Consider the following 16,980-nt stretch of genomic DNA (forward strand, 5'->3'; position numbering starts at 1 on the left):
GGGCTTATATTTAAAAAAAACCAAATTAACTTTTCTCTCGAGCTACTTAATAATAACGTTCTTAAATTCGTTACTAAACTAAAAAGTATAATTAAAACCCGAGTATTAAATATTAGTTTTTTAAAAAAGAGCTTTTAATACAATATTTATATAAAAGTTCTTAATAAAACTAATATTATAAAAAGTAAAATACTTTATTTTAGGCCCCTTTAGTCCTATAAAAATATTATATATAATCCTCGTTCCCCTTATAATAATAAAATAGGAGGCCGTTTTAAAATTTATATTTTTTAAATTATTACTTTATTAAATAAAATCCGGCTCTAAAAGCGATTAGTTATTAACGAAGTAAATAGTACTATAGTTATTTATAATTATATTCTTAAAAAAGAAGTATAAGTTAGTAAAGAGGATAAAAAATAATAATAAAATTACTATTCCTATTCCCTTTTATACTTAGTTTAGGGAGTAGACTAATATTAATAATTATAATAATAATATTTAAAAAATAAGTTCCTTTAGAGTTTTTTTATTACTTAGCTTATTAATTTTAATCGTTTTTTTAAAATAACCTTAGTTATTATTATTCTATTCAAAAGGGGGTTTTATATAAATTTAGCCTTTTTAAACGAGGTTAATACGGAGGTTAATATATTTTTTTTAATTTAAATAGGAAATTATTTTCTAAATATTATTAGTACTTAGCTAAATGTATTTTAACTTTGTTTTATTTATTAAAATAAGCTCTATTTTTATATAGTTTATTAGCTTTTAATAATAGGTCCTTTTATAAAAGTAATTAATAAACGAGTTAAGAGTCGCTTTATTTTATTTAAAAAAATCTAAATAACTTATTAATATTACGAATATTATAGGGGTTCGTTTATAATTCTTATTATATACTACCTTTTTATATAAAAAGTCGTTAAAAATCTTAGTATAATACCTTATATTAAGGATCGCTTTTCCTTTTTATTTTAGTTTAATAATCTTAATAAGCTTTTAATTAAATTAGTTTAGAGTAAAACGACGTATAATTATATAAAAAAAAGTTTTTAAAACGAGGGTCCCCTAGATTTTAAATAGCTTAAGCTATATTATTTAATAATAAGCTAAAAAGAAGTTTTTAATTTAAATTAATAAGTTAATACTAAAGTTTACTCTATTTATAACTATATTAAATTTCTTTTTTATAATTATAAATAAATTAAAGTTACTTAATACGTACTTTTACTTAAGAACTTTAATTATAATATAAAAAGAGTAATTTAAAGAATTAATAAGCTCCTCTTTCGTATCCTTTAAAATTTTTTAAGTAATTATAAGGGAGATTTAGTAATTTATTAATTCGTATAATCTTTCTTTTTATAAATAAAAAATCGTTTTAAATACGGTTTACTAAATAAAAGAGGTATATTTTTTAATAAAACGTACTTAATTTGCTATTATAGCTTTTAGTTTTATTAAAATAATTAATTATTTAATTTAATTAATTAGTTATTTAGTTCGAGTATTTTTAATAAAAAGTTTAACTATAGTCTTACTTTTTAACTATTCGGTTTATTATTAAGTAAACTCCTTAAGTTTTTATTAATATTTAGTTAAGGCCGTTTTATATATTTAATTTTAAACAGTATTTTATATTTTAATATATTCCTTAATTAAAAAAAATAAACTTAATAAAAAATAATAAATTTAATAAAAAAATAAGGTTATTTAGGTTTAATAAATCCTAAATATCCTTCAACCGGGCTTTAATTTATAGAGCGAAGTACTACTTAAACTAGTCTCGCTAATAATTAAGCTTTTATTTAAAAATATTAATAATTTCTTTAAAAAATATTAATTTATTTAAGAATAAGGTTAATAAATATAATAAGGGTTAAATAATATTATAAAAAAGGATATAATAAACCGTAGTCCCTAAGAAATAATTTTTTAATAAAAGTATAGGGGTCTAAGTTAGAGCTAAGTTTATAATTATTATAGAGTTATTATAGGGGTATTAATATATATAAAGAGAACGGTTATTTATTAGAAATAGGAAATAAGTATAAAGCTCGTTTTAATATAAAGGGTATGAGTAAAGTGGGCCTTAGTAATTATATAACCGAGGTTACGTAACGTGCGGTAAGGCTATGGATGGTTAAAGCTATTACGATATAATATATATATAGCGTATACGTAGCTCTTCATCTAGCTTAGCAGAGATGAGAAGCTGAAGGTGTTTTACTATGCCTTACTTTATGGTAATTGGCCGCCATTATGCTTGTCGGCGTTCTGTTCGTCTTGAAAAACGTTTGTAGAGCAGCGACAGCAACGAAATCCTGTCGGTCGCGGGTAACGAATAGGCATATGCCCACGTCATAGAGTCAATGGAGGTGACAATCGGGTAGATTCGATTTCCGGTGAAAAGATTTTAGTACGGGAGAGCTCATTTGGATATTTGAATCGACATCAATCCGCAGTTAGTCGGGTGTAGTAAGGTAGTGATAAGACTTGGGTACATAGACACATAATCAAACAACTCGACAGGAAAGAGTGATCACACGTACAGCTTATCTGTCCTCGAGAGATGACTCATTCGATGCTCCAACTTTCGGAATATAGGTAACTTTGCGTTTCGGAATTCATTAGCAGACTTGGAGTAATCTGCGGATAGTGATCTAAAATATGTTCCTTTCCTTTAAGTCTTGACTCATCTCACCAGAGAGTGCTATTGACATGGTACTCAAAACATTATTCATTGTTGTTCAATATACCAGTAACAAAGGCGATACTAAACGTGGACAAACCCCAATTACTTGAATGCCAGAATTCTAGTACAGCACAGCCAGGATACCGATGGCCACCGACAGCCAACTGCCAGGTTGTAGGGCTTGCGAGCCGGCTGTCGGAACGACCACGACTCCTGTGCCTGAAGCCGGACTTCTAGTCGTCGCGGTCTGGCCTGAGCCGCCGTTACCGCCGCCAGAGCCGCCAGAGCCACCGCCATTTCCTCCGTTGCCGCCGCCAGAGCCACCGCCGCCGGTAGCACCACCCCCGGTGCCACCTCCGCTACCTCCTCCATTGCCACCACCGTCTCCTCCATTACCACCGCTTCCACCTCCGCTACCTCCCCCACTACCGCCGCTACCTCCACTGCCACCACTTCCACCGCCACCGACGGTTCCAGTGGACGCAGGGGGGTTGCCAGCTCCGCCAGGTACAGTCGCACCCGGCACCATGCCTGAAAGATTATGGTCAGTGGTTGAACGCGAGCCTCGAGATTGGAATATGTCACTCACCACCAGTGGGATTGGCCCCGGGAACGCCCATAGGTACTGTTGGCAGGCCTGTAGGTATGACAGCGCCCTTAATAATATCAGAGATTGCTATTAACACATCTTGGGAACAGGTCAAACTCACGGAGCAATCAACCGTCGACGTCAGGGACATGACCCTGATCTCAGTAGTGACTGCCGCCGTCGAACATGCGTATAGCGCAACGCCTAGCACCATGTGGGTCTTCATTTCGGCGGTAGCTCATTCAGAGGAACTTGAATGTGGTTGTTCAGAGCCCAGTGAAAACGAACCGGACTAGAGGGCCGATGTGTGTTGAGTTTATATGCCGTGGGAAGGTAAGCAGTTGGAAGATTAACCACATCGGATCCGTGCAGATGATGTCAGTCTTGTAGAAAGCCGCAAGACAGCTAAGTTCTTGCTCATCATTCAAATATTCCGGAAGAAGATTAAAGAGTTAACTACCGGGGTAATCGGTGGCGTTGCTGTTGAGAGGACATCGCGTGGGAATAGATCCAGCGTCAGGTGGCTTCAGCCTTTGCAGACCTAGCCATTCTAAGTCTGCGCTCTAGTTTCTGTATCGCGCCATTGAAGATCCGCGAGGCTATCCGCTTGCGTCTTTGACTGATTATGAAATCTCAAGGTGAATGGGTCGTCAAGGTTTAGTGATGGAGATGTACTTGGTAATGAAGTATCCTGTACCTGTTCTTGTAGACCATGCCACGAACTCGGTGAAAGTCCGTTCGTGGCCTAGCGAACGACGAGGGTGTAAGCTTAACTCAAGCGTCATCAATGGATACTTCGTATCCGGACAAGATGCCGTCCTGAGCCCGGCAAGGAGGTACAGCCACAAGGCTATGCAGGGTCGAAGGGATGCCGGCCCTCGAGCTGAGCATGACTGTTAGTCTGGAAATATTCGTTTGGGATACTACTAGCTAAGCACGAGCTGGATCAAAGACTTGTGATACCTGCCTGGTACCCCACGCCGATCTAACTCCTCTATCATGCTAAGCTCATGCACCCCGGTCTTCTCGAAGCTGCTTGCAGATTATGAACGGACGTAGAGTTCCTGACTCGAAGCTTGAGCGTGTTCTAGGTCGACCCCATAGAGGTGAAGCTGAACTATCACTCTTGTAAGTCTCTTTAGGCTACAAGCCATAAGGTCGTTCGCTGCTAGGAATTCTCCCCGAAGCTTTTGCCTTCCTGTGGGGTCAACACCCAGCACCAGACACCAAACCTCGTATTGGAGTGAGAGAAGCTTCTACGAACTATGTTCTGCTAGCTGAGCTCGAGGATTTAGACAAAGTAGCTTATTCTTTGACCGCGATGCTACGTTGTTAGTTGCTTGGATTTGACCGCAAGCGTCAATAGGAGAGGTTGAGATTTCCGAATAGATCCAAGGGTTAGGCCGGTGTAAGAAGATTTCGGGATCCTGATTCCATGACCGACGAGTTAGTTAACGTATTTGAAAATGTAACATCTAGAAACAGCCTAAACAGGAATGCCAAGTCTAGTGTCTTTATTCCTTTACTTTCAAGATTCCGAAGTATCCTCTGCTATAAGGTAATTACTAAGATCCGAAGATGTTCCCATAGGTAGCGGATGGTATATGCGGCGGCAAATTTGGTAAATTCCAGCAAATCCAGATGATTTTACTGAGTTAGCTGACACAAACTGGAATGTGGCGGCGAAACCTCACACTTACTCTGGCTACCAAACGGCGAACGGCACAACGCTTCTGGCCGACGCAATGGAACTAAGAATCCCCGTGCCTGAGACTGGATCTGGGTGATCGCCCACACAGAACGCCCGCCGATTGTTGGCACTCAACGTCGCGGCACATTGTCTCAGTTGAGTCTCCACACAGTGTTCGCGCTACTGACGCTATTTCTGCTCTGGGTCGAGCTAACTTCTGGAGATGGCTTAATTGCCGAAGTTTATCTTCCAAGGAGGCCAGTCAGCTTTCCCCATTTGGACGACAGCGTTCTGTTTGCCGATAATGGGTATACCTGAAAATCTCGTCATGGTGCCCTTTCCGGGACTTCGGCAATACCTTTTTTCTCGCCTCTAGTCTTCCCAGCGGCACGGCCGCTACATGTGCCGGGCAGTGCAACCACCAGTCGGATGTCTGAATGGCCGGATTCTCGGACGTAATCCACTCAGCCTTGGGAGGATGCAGATATCGAGGAATGATGGAAAGCACAGGGCTTGCTGCTTTCCATTGAAGTTACTAAAGGCAAGCAGCCATCTTAGTGAGATCATATTGTCGTGATGTCAGAAGAAGAATGTGGCGAGCGTCCTATCACTAAGTACTGACTGGGGCCGGAACCGCTTGATCAATCCACAACTTACACATAAGTCGGCCCGCAAGAGGCTGTGATTGTCAGCAATAAGGTCCAATCAATCTTTAACAAAAGCTTCGCGAACTTTACTGCCCAAGTGGACCGCAGTCTCACAATACCCCTGATCACATCAACATGACCAATTGCGTCGGCGGGATTATCGGTATTGTCTCATAGTCAGCATACATGGCTAAAATCCGAAATCATAAAATCAGCATGTTCAACACAGGTCCAAGGACCGAATTCCTCATCTGCATGTAGCGAATTTTTACACACAGTGGACCCTCACGAGACTAGTCTGTATGCGAGCGGTGCGTCCCGTCCTCGCTGGAGCCGCTAGACGATCCAGTCAATCCACCAGAGAGCGGGTATCAAGCCATCTTTCCCCCATGCTTCAATTGTGCTAAGGGGGAGGTTTGGCATGCTCCGGATCTGGGAACTAACAGATAGGGCACGGCATGTGTTGTGAGCGATCAAAAACACCTAATCCGGGCACGAGATTAGCAACATTGACGGTCCCTTGGCTGCTATTACTTCGGAGCCTGCTCCTATTCCGAAGAGCGACGGCACCCCACACGCCCCCCCGCATGACCACTCAATCACAAGAACATTGATCCAACTAGCAAGCCTTGTATCTCGTCTATACATTGCAATCAAGTACATGGTGGTTCATATACTTTGCTCAGCACCGTCAGCCAGGCCCTTGGCACTCAACTCCAGAGTCATGTTGAACGGGCTCCCTTCAACCCTGGTTTCGGGCTCAAGATATTGACTGATTCCAAAGGATTCACGCCGCGCAAAAAGTTTCCGAGTTCGGTCTCGACTGAGCCGAGTTTCATATACTTCTTGTGAGTGTATGTACAAATAACTCTAGATGTTAAGATATTAAATAAGGAACGAAATGTTCTTGGATTAAAGTATGACCAACAGAGTGTGAAGCGTGCTTGATTCATGCAGGTACAACGCTCTAACAATCGTCAAAGGCTGTTTTCTACATATCTCATTTTGTAACAACCGGCTTCCTATAACTCTGCTGAATGGAGTTGCCATATCGGCATGCAGCATCAACACCAACTTGTTTTGGTCATTTAGTCATCTCGCCGGTGCTTCCGAGGCGTCAAAGGGCTTGCCTATTTTGACCTAGTCTTTCGAAGAAGAATGCTGACAGGCTAGCGAAACGCTAAGTTTTTCTATAGTCAAGCCTTCAAGCGTGCGAACTAGCGTCATTAGATCCCGGACACTGTACACTCCACTAAGGTACTATTCAACCGTACACCCTCAATATCTCTCGTTGTCTTTTGCACCAGGTACCATGACAGTCTAGTCAATCGCAGTCACAGTCTGTTCCAGTCTTGTTCCAGATAATAACGATACCACGCTTATGGGAACTAACGTGGTTTTGGAGCAAGAAGTATTGGCTACCTAACAACCAAACCTGCATAGGGATACGAACTTTGCCTCTCAACCATGGACTTTTGCTTCGTCAGTGTGACTGAGTGACACCCAATTAGAGTCTTGGGACAGGCTGATCACCAATGTCAGACAGCATATAGTTCCATGACGCAAACAGACAACATCTATCGAAGCGACTGAAGGCCTCAGTTTCCAAGAGATGTCTAGGAAGACCGGGTAGGACCTTCTCCGGCCGAGAAATACAGCATGTCTGCTGTTCCTAGTAGCAACGCCTAACTGGGTTGGCTGATTTGTTTGTTCGCAAGGCAAAAGAACGATCATCATGTTGAACGTTTGCGGAATTCTGCGAGGATGGCGTATCGCATGGAAACATCTTCAATTTGTTCTATACAACGACGAGCAACAATTCGAGATTAAAAGACGACCGTAATCTCTCTCTTAGAAGCCTTTACTCAGCCAGAGCATCAACGACATCAAGCTTCCTCTACTGGATCATCAGAAGCTCAAGGTAAGTATCGCAACAGTCGGATTTGCCAGTTACACGACAAGATGAAGTGGAAAATCCCACTGTCTCTCGTCGTCCACTGGACGGGGATTGCCAACGCCGCAGCCCTCTCCAGTAACCCACCATGTCCAACAGATGCCAAAGTTGTCATCGAACAGCAACCGTTCGCGATCCAATGTTCCGGGAGCATCACCCTCTCGACCAGGACTAGGTATGTCATCTATCTCAGACTCTTGGGTTGAAGAGAACAACATTCCTTAACATCTTGCAGGACCTACACTGAGTGGGTGACCACCACCGATGTTGTCCAGGGTGGGACCACGTCAAAGGCAACGATAGTTTACACCACTTCTAATCCTCCTGGTCTTATTACCGTCACTTCGACCGGCACTCAGACGGGAGCTACGACCATTCCCCCAAAGAATCCCGGCGATCCGACCACTATCGTCACCTATGTTCCACCTCTGCCCACCGTCACTTCCCTCGACAGCACCGCCGGCGTGACTACTGTTCCGCCTGGTCCAAACGGTGGCCCATCGACCGTGGTCACCTTTGCGACAGGCCCTGTCACGGTGACCTCGTCGGCAAAGACTACCGGCCTTACCACAGTTCCTGGTTCAAATGGAGGTCCTCCTACCGTCATCACTTTTGCCACCACCCCGTTGGTTCCAGTGACCGTAACTTCGACCGCTTCAGTCACCGGGTTGACAACTATTCCTCCCGGACCGAACGGAGGCTCGCCCACTATAGTAACCTTCGTGACACCCCCTGCTGCAGTCACGATCACCTCTTATGCCTCCACGACCGGCTTAACAACTCTGCCTCCTAGCCCGAACGGTGGCCCCCCAACTATCATTACCTTTATGACTGGGCCTCCGGGTACGGTAACAATTACGTCTTTTGCATCAACTACGGGCCTGAGCACCCTTCCGCCCGGTCCTAGTGGCGGCCCGCCGACTGTCATCACTTTTGCTACCACACCCCTAACCCCTGTGACTATCACCCAGACGGCATCCACGACCGGCTTGACAACAGTCCCTCCTGGTCCGAACGGCGGCCCGCCGACGGTTATCACTTTTGCCACGGGACCTCTGCCTCCCGTGACGATCACATCGACAGGATCAACGACCGGCCTGACCACGGTCCCGCCTGGTCCAAATGGTGGTCCTACTACCGTCATTACATTCATTACCGGTCCCCCACCAGTCACCCTCACATCCACTGCGTCGATAACTGGCTTGACTACCCTCCCAGTTGGACCTAACGGCGGACCTCCCACCGTTGTCACATTCGTCACGCCTCCTCCTCAGACCCCCGTGACCATCACCCAGACGGCATCAACCACCGGCTTAACTACTCTTCCCCCGGGCCCTAACGGCGGCCCGCCGACAGTCATTACCTTTGCTACCGGCCCTCCGGGTGTCACTCCTCCCGTCACAGTGACTTCGACCGGAAGTACCACCGGCCTCATCACAATCCCGCCCGGGCCGAACGGTGGCTCCACTACAATCGTTACCTTGGTCACCGGTCCTCCGCCGGTTACGGTAACGTCCTTCGGAAGCACTACCGGATTGACCACTTTACCTCCGGGTCCTAACGGAGGCCCGCCTACTATTGTCACCTTCGCAACCACCACCCCGCCAGTGCCGGTCACAATTACTCAGACTGGCACTACTACTGGGCTCACAACCGTTCCTCCAGGACCCAACGGTGGACCTCCCACAGTCATCACTTTTGCAACGGGACCTCCTCCTGTGACTCTCACCCAGACTGCTAGCACAACCGGCCTGACAACGATTCCCCCTGGCCCCAACGGCGGTGTCCCCACAGTCATTACTTTCGTAACCCTTCCTCCATTGACCCCTGTCACCCTCACTCAGACTGCGACCACCACTGGTCTCACGACAATACCTCCTGGACCCAACGGAGGGCCACCAACAGTCATTACATTCGCAACGGGCCCTCCCCCCATTACTATTACTCGAACTGCCAGCACAACTGGTCTCACCACCATTCCCCCTGGCCCGAACGGCGGCGTTCCTACTGTCATCACTTTTGTAACCCTTCCGCCGCTGACTCCAGTGACTGTCACTTCAACTGGTACTACCACAGGTCTTACGACTGTGCCTCCTGGACCTAACGGTGGCCCCCCGACGGTCATCACTATCGTCCCAGGCCCGTCCCCGGTAACTCTCACTCAGACTGCAAGCACTACTGGTTTGACTACCGTTCCTGGCGGCCCCGGTGGTCCCAACACAGTCATCACCTTCGTAACGACCCCGTCCCCGGTAACTCTGACTCAGACTGCAAGCACTACTGGCTTGACTACCGTTCCTGGCGGTCCCGGTGGTCCCAACACGGTCATCACCTTCGTAACGACCCCGCCCCCGGTAACTCTGACTCAGACTGCAAGCACTACTGGCTTGACTACCGTTCCTGGCGGTCCCGGTGGTCCCAACACGGTCATCACCTTCGTAACGACCCCGCCCCCGGTAACTCTCACTCAGACCGCCACAACTACCGGCCTTACAACTGTGCCCGGAGGACCCGGCGGCCCTAACACCGTTATTACCTTCGTCACCGGCACTCCTCCAGTTACCGTCACTCAGACAGCCAGCACGACGGGCCTCACCACTTTGCCTCCGGGGCCCAATGGCGGACCGACTACTGTAGTGACCTTCGTCACCGGCACTCCCCCAGTCACTGTGACCCAGACCGCCAGCACTACTGGTCTCACGACGTTGCCTCCCGGCCCCAACGGAGGACCGACTACCGTGGTCACTTTCGTTACTGGCACTCCTCCCGTTACCGTGACTCAAACCGCCAGCACTACCGGCTTGACAACCGTTCCGCCCGGTCCCAATGGGGGTCCCACCACCGTGATCACCTTCGTGACGAGCCCTCCCCCAGTTACTTTGACCTCCACCGCTACTACAACTGGCCTCACAACTTTGCCCCCGGGACCTAATGGAGGACCTCCTACTGTGGTCACTTTCGTGACCACCACCCCCCCAGTCACAATCACATCAACCGGCACCAACACTGGCCTGACTACAATCCCTCCTGGAACCGCAGGCGGACCTCCCACTGTGGTGACGCTCGTGACCACTACCCCTCCAGTCACCCTCACATCCACCGGCACAACCACCGGTCTGGTCACGATCCCCCCCGGCCCAAGCGGTGGTCCTCCTACCGTGATCACCATCGTACCTCGCATCGGTATCATTCGGACTTTTACTCAGACCGCCAGCCAGACCGGCGTCACGACTTTATCAAACTCCGATCCCTTCGGCACGACTACCGTCATCACCTTCGTCACGGTGCCTACTGGTGCTCTGACTACTGTCACTTCGACTGGTACCCGAACTGGAGCCACAACCATTATTCCCACGGATCCGGCCGGCACTACTAGTGTCATCACATTCGTCCCGCTAGCGACCGGATTCGTCACGACACTCGTGTCAACGGCAACCCAGACGGGCGTCACCACTTTGCCCCAGACGGACCCCACTGGCACAACAACCGTCATCACTTTTGTCCCTGTGACGGGAGCCATCACAACCCTCGTATCGACGGGTACTCGAACAGGCGTTACAACTTTACCTCAGACAGATCCCTCTGGAACAACAACTGTGATTACGTTCGTTCCCCCCGTGACAGGCGCGGTCACAACTCTTGTATCGACAGGCACGCAAACGGGTGTCACAACCTTACCCCAGACGGATCCATCGGGCACAACAACCGTCATCACTTTTATCCCTCCCGTAACAGGTGCGGTCACAACTCTCGTGTCGACAGGCACGCAGACGGGTATCACAACTTTACCTCAGACGAATCCCTCTGGAACAACAACTGTGATTACCTTCGTTCCCCCCGTGACAGGCGCAATTACGACTCTCGTTTCAACGGGCACGCAGACAGGCGTCACGACCTTGCCCCAGACAGATCCCTCTGGTACAACGACGGTGATTACTTTCGTTCCCCGTATAACAGGCGCGATCACGACTCTTGTCTCTACGGCTACCCAGACGGGCGTTACGACTTTGCCCCAGACAGACCCTTCCGGTACTACGACCGTCATCACTTTTGTTCCTCCTGTTACTGGCGCAATTACGACTCTTGTCTCTACGGCTACCCAGACTGGCGTAACTACTCTGCCCCAAACCGACCCGACTGGCACGACTACCGTGGTCTCGTTCGTACCCCCAGTCACTGGCCTCGTAACTACCGTGGTCTCGACAGGTACCCAGACCGGCGTGACTACACTACCCCAAACTGATCCGGCTGGCACGACCACCGTAGTGTCATTCATACCTCCGGTCACTGGTGTCGTAACTACCGTGGTCTCAACAGGAACGCAAACTGGTGTAACCACTCTACCCCAGACTGACCCTGCCGGCACGACTACCGTGGTCTCGTTCGTACCTCCGACGGGCGCCGTGACGACCGTAATCTCAACAGGAACTCAGACTGGCGTGACGACCTTGCCCCAAACCGACCCGGCCGGCACGACTACCGTCGTCACTTTCACGACGCCCATCACCGGTGCCATAACGACTATCGTCTCAACGGGTACCACGACCGGCGTGACCACCCTCCCCCAGACCAACCCGGCCGGCACAACCACCGTCGTCACTATCACGACGCCCAGCTGCACCCCGGGACTCCGATGGGCCTACTACGGCTTCTCCCGCGCAGCCTCCGACACCGTTAGCACAGCCGGTCGCATCCCCTACCACAACAACGACGACACCTCCAAGGCGAACTGGAAGACCACCTACTTCAACATTCCAACTGTCCTCAATGGCCAGACCCCGAGCAACACGGGCTACACCACGACCATCGGCCTCGCCCAGCAGTGCGACACCACCACCCGGACGGTATACGGTACAACGACAAGCGGCCAGTCCAACTTCATGATCGTTCAGCACATCGGCTACTTCCACCCTCTCACCACCGGCACCTACACTTTCAGCTTCAGCGGCGTGGATGACGGCGTCTATCTCTGGCTCGGCCAGGGAAGTGCCGCAAAGACGGGCTTCACCAACGCGAACGCGCAGAAGAACGTTGATTACTATGACACGAGCAGCTCCGGCACGTACACGTTCGCGGCAACCGCGGGGCAGTACTACCCCATCCGTCTCCTCTTCGTCAACGCTCAGCAGTGTGGTCTGTTCAATTTCTCGCTCACGAACCCCTCCGGTGGCGTCGTCGTCTCCAACACCCAGGCCGTCACGAACAACCAGCTCGTGTTCAGCTGTCCCACTGTCGCAGACGCTCAACCATTCAATTTCTAAGGTTTCTTTTGTCTTTTTTTCTTGATAATTTCATATTGGTCTACATTTTACCCTCATCTTCCTCTTCGTCACCTGGCAACAATATCTTGTTTGGTTCCTGTCTTGTGGCGTCTTCGGGGCCGGAAGATCATACCTCCTCTGTGTAGAAGGGGGATATCATCTCAATGGATATAATCGGGAGTCGCTTCGGACACGGATAATTATGTGGTTGTAATTGATCATGAGCTAGCATTATAAAGATTAGTTTTCTTATTTGCCTACAATAGGGTTTCTCGCAACTTGTCCTCATCTGATGACTGTTTTGAACCACAATTTTGCTATCTCGTAGCACGTATAGAACACTGCAAGCGAGTATATCAGTCGTGGATATAATACATTCCTTACATGAAGCATATCTTTCCAAAGGTAACTCTCAGTTGGTTCTCTACATGAATACTAGACATGATCACACGCCTCTGAGGGCGTTGCCAATCAAATGATAGGCAAACCGGTTGTCCTGACAGTGACTTCTACTGCGTTCGATCTTTCGAGTAAATTTGATGTGATTAAAAAAGAAGCTCAACTAAAGTACTAATTTCGCTCTCTTCTTGTGGTTGAAAGTGAGAAGTACGTACACGTAAACTAGCTTCAGCCCCGGATCATTCGTTCTCTCACTTGCATGAGGCACAGTGATGAGTTTGACCAAGGTTCCATACATTGCAGTTTGATGAGACTTTATTCAGGCTGCAAACTATGTTTCGCGGGAGCGAAGAAGCAACAAGTCGGATGAACTGAATTGCATCACCTTGGCACGCTCACAATCCGAGGTCCCACCCGTATTGATTATTTTTCGGCGGACATATTGACGAAGTATTGTCGTAACACAGTGATATCTTTACACCAACAGAAACCGGACTTGTAATGCCCTTGATAATTTTAATCACCATTTTTCGTTGCATTACTAATCTACTACGACGAGTTAGTCGCAGTAAGTTTAAGTAAGTCGGTACTTTGCCGTCTATTAGGATCTATTATCATGACTTGCTCTTCAGGGGTAATACAGGCCAGTCATAATCCCGGACAAAAATCGTCTTAAAATTCCATTCCCCCACACCTACCACCTCCAGTTTCTCTCCCTCTTCGCTCAGTAGCACAACCTCGGCGGTGACACCATGAGGTATACTCAGTCTAACATGCAACATCTCTTTGCCTCCATTGACCACTTTCGTCTCCCAAGAGCACTCGATAAGCCCATGACGACTCATATGAGACGCCGAGGCGTGGGAGAACTCAGCTCCAATAGCTGGAGCAATGCGGCATCTCGTCCACCCTGGCTCAAGTCTCTGAAGACCTGCTATTCTTTCAAACAGGAACTTTGCAATAGCACCGAAGGCATAGTGATTGAAAGAGGTCATCTCGCCTGGATTGATGCTTCCGTCGGGGAGCATAGAATCCCACCTTTCCCAGACCGTTGTAGCCCCCATAGTGATGGGATACAGCCAAGACGGGCATTCTTGTTCCAAAAGCATGCGGTAGGCTACTTGAACATGCCCTGTGATGAACAGTGCCTCGCAGAGGTATGGTGTTCCAGCAAATCCTGTTGCAATTTTGAAGTCATTCTTCTTCACGAGTTCCGCCAGACGTTGGCCGGCCCGAACTTTCTGCGACTCGTCCAACACATCCAAGCAGATGGCTAAAGCGTATGCTGCCTGGGTGTCTGACACAATCCGCCCATTTTCAGTCACGTATTCTTGATGGAACTGTGCTTTGGCTGCCCTGAACTCTGATTCAAAGTCGACCTTCCTGGTCTCTTCACCTAGGATGCCAGATATGCGAGCCATCAGCCGCAGACTCTGGATGAGAAACATGTTGGCGACCATCTTCGCGTCTGTCGGGGATTTCCACGGCGCGTCTGGGGGGGCGGTAGGATCGAGCCAATCCTGTCGAACATCAGTATGACCGCAAAACTTAAATCAGGAGAGCCACGCACGCCGAGCTGAAAGACTGAGTTGTCCCACAAGTGCTTTGCACCAGATTGGTTGCGCGGCAACTTGACCATCCAAGTCAGCATGCTGTCATACTGTTGGGATAGAATGCTGTCGTCTCCAGTCTCTTGATAGAGCGCCCAAGGAGCTAGAATAGTAACATCGTGCCAGATAGCGCAAGGCACTCTCCTACACCATATCGGATCTGGAAGTGTGGCATTCGGACTGACCATGGGCGGCACACCACCCAGAACCTCTTGGTCGTATGCTACATCAATGAGCCAGTTCTTCAGCATTCCATAGCAATCAAATAACAAAGTTGCCGTCGGTGCGAAAAGCGCTAGGTCACCCGACCAACCAAGCCTTTCATCTCGTTGAGGGCAGTCTGTCGGTACAGACAGAAAGTTTCCGCGCATGCCCCAAACAATGTTTTGGTATAGCTTATTCAGGAGGGGGTCGGAGCAGAAGAATGACCCAGCAGCCTTCATATCTGTATGGCAGACTATGGCTTCGACTGATGATATCAAGTCATGATCACTAGTCCACCCATCGATCTGTGCATATCTGAAGCCGTGAAATGTGAATCGAGGTTCATACCCTTCTCCTTCCGGGGCACCGCTCAAGATGTACTCATCTACAGCTTTACAGATACGCAGAGGGCGCGTTCCGAGCTCATCGTTCTCTAGCACCTCGGCGTGTGAGAAGGTAATTTTGTGATTTCTGGGTCCTTTGATGTTACGAAACTTGAGACAGCCGACGAGATTTTGACCAAAGTCGATGATCGTCTTGCCGGAGGGAGTCGTTATTTGGTTGACAGGCCCGACGGCTTGAGTTCTCCGCACCGGCTCGCCGTATCCAGCGACCAAAGTGGTCGAAATCGGCAAGAATTCCAGAGTTATCACTTTCTCAAAGCGAAGTCCGTCCGACATGCTGGCGGCCACCCATTTCGACCAATTTGGCAAGTCAAGGGTGGCGTCATACTTCTCTCCGTCGTAGATCTCAGCAAGTATGATGGGGCCACGAGCGACCTCCCAGGATCCGTCTGTCGAGATTCTCTGGATAATCCCATCGCCAGATATGATTTCCAGCTGAGCAATAAGTGCTGTGTGAGGACCCCAGATATTGCGCTGACCGCCCTCGAATCCTATACGCCCAGAAAACCACCCTTCTGCAACACGGACTCCAATGCAGTTCTCAGGCTGATTGCTAGAAAGCAACGAAGTCACATCATACGTCTGATACTGAAGTCTTCCTTCATAAGATGTCCATCCTGGAGCGAGGAAATAGTCGCCAACTCGCTGACCGTTAATTTCTGCCTCGTAAACGCCCTGTGCTGTGACGTACAATCTAGCCTGAAGGGCGGGGAAATTGACTGAGAATTGCTTGCGAAAGAGCTGCTCTGGGTCGGGAGCGACTGTTCCGGGGCCCCAGGGTGCAGCGATGCGCTCACTACTCCAATCTGTCCGAGCAAGAAGACCGACCTCAAGGTGCGATGGTTTGCTCCAATCAGTCGCCTTCTCGTCCTGGTCCCAGATTCTGATTCTCACCGAAATCCGCTGACGTGAAGAAAGTGGCTTTCGAAATGGCCACGGCACCAAACTTGATGCAGATGATACACATTTAAGGGTCGATACGACCTTTGAGATAGTAAGAATCGTCTCAGAGAGCTCAATCTCAAAGGAAATTTGACGAAAGTCTGTGGAGACTCCCTCGATTTTCCAAGAGAGTCTTGGTGTGGTCTCATGAACTCCAATACAGCCAGAGGCATGATAGTGCTCGAACTGAACAGAGGTAACCGTAGCCATGATGTAAAACTCGCTGTTGTGAATGATGAACTGTGATGGCGTCTTTTCAGAAGTCGGTCTTGATGTAGCCAGCGAGAATGGGTCTCAATAATCCGCAAAGGTCGTGAGCTTGCCCATCGATATGGCTCATCACACAGCATCTGTAGTAATTCCGACCTGAAATTCTTAAAGCCGTAGGCAGCATCTTCTCGGGTTCCTGGTAAGCCCCGAAAGATTGTTGTGTCGGCGCAACATACAGCGACCTCAGCTAGGAACCATCTTTATTGTCTTGTTTTGGTAATTTTCGCCTGGAGCACAGCGGCGGAAAACCAGGCGCAGATCTTCTAGTGACCTAAGTCCAACAGTCTCCACCCGTATTCGTACGTATATCGT

The 16,980-nt window shown here is 48.1% G+C and overlaps 3 protein-coding genes across 3 annotated transcripts; 1 reads left to right on the forward strand and 2 right to left on the reverse strand.

The window, feature by feature from the left end:
* Positions 1 to 2,819: 2,819 nt before the first annotated feature.
* On the reverse strand, positions 2,820 to 3,513 carry CLUP02_11639 (uncharacterized protein; the record flags this gene model as incomplete). The annotated part of the gene is made up of 2 exons (XM_049290606.1): positions 2,820 to 3,229; positions 3,288 to 3,513. The coding sequence occupies 2 exons, from the start codon at positions 3,511 to 3,513 to the stop codon at positions 2,820 to 2,822; spliced, it is 636 nt and encodes a 211-aa protein (XP_049147751.1).
* Positions 3,514 to 7,586: 4,073 nt separating this feature from the next.
* CLUP02_11640 (uncharacterized protein) lies at positions 7,587 to 12,839 on the forward strand (the record flags this gene model as incomplete). The annotated part of the gene is made up of 2 exons (XM_049290607.1): positions 7,587 to 7,753; positions 7,814 to 12,839. 2 exons carry the CDS (start codon positions 7,587 to 7,589, stop codon positions 12,837 to 12,839), a joined length of 5,193 nt encoding a protein of 1,730 aa, XP_049147752.1.
* A 1,013-nt stretch (positions 12,840 to 13,852) lies between these two features.
* On the reverse strand, positions 13,853 to 16,866 carry CLUP02_11641 (uncharacterized protein; the record flags this gene model as incomplete). Its single annotated transcript, XM_049290608.1, has 3 exons — positions 13,853 to 14,758; positions 14,809 to 16,638; positions 16,864 to 16,866. The coding sequence occupies 3 exons, from the start codon at positions 16,864 to 16,866 to the stop codon at positions 13,853 to 13,855; spliced, it is 2,739 nt and encodes a 912-aa protein (XP_049147753.1).
* Between the last annotated feature and the right edge of the window lie 114 nt (positions 16,867 to 16,980).

The sequence above is a fragment of the Colletotrichum lupini genome, chromosome 6 (genome assembly GCF_023278565.1).
Source record: "Colletotrichum lupini chromosome 6, complete sequence".
NCBI classification, from domain to species: domain Eukaryota; kingdom Fungi; phylum Ascomycota; class Sordariomycetes; order Glomerellales; family Glomerellaceae; genus Colletotrichum; species Colletotrichum lupini.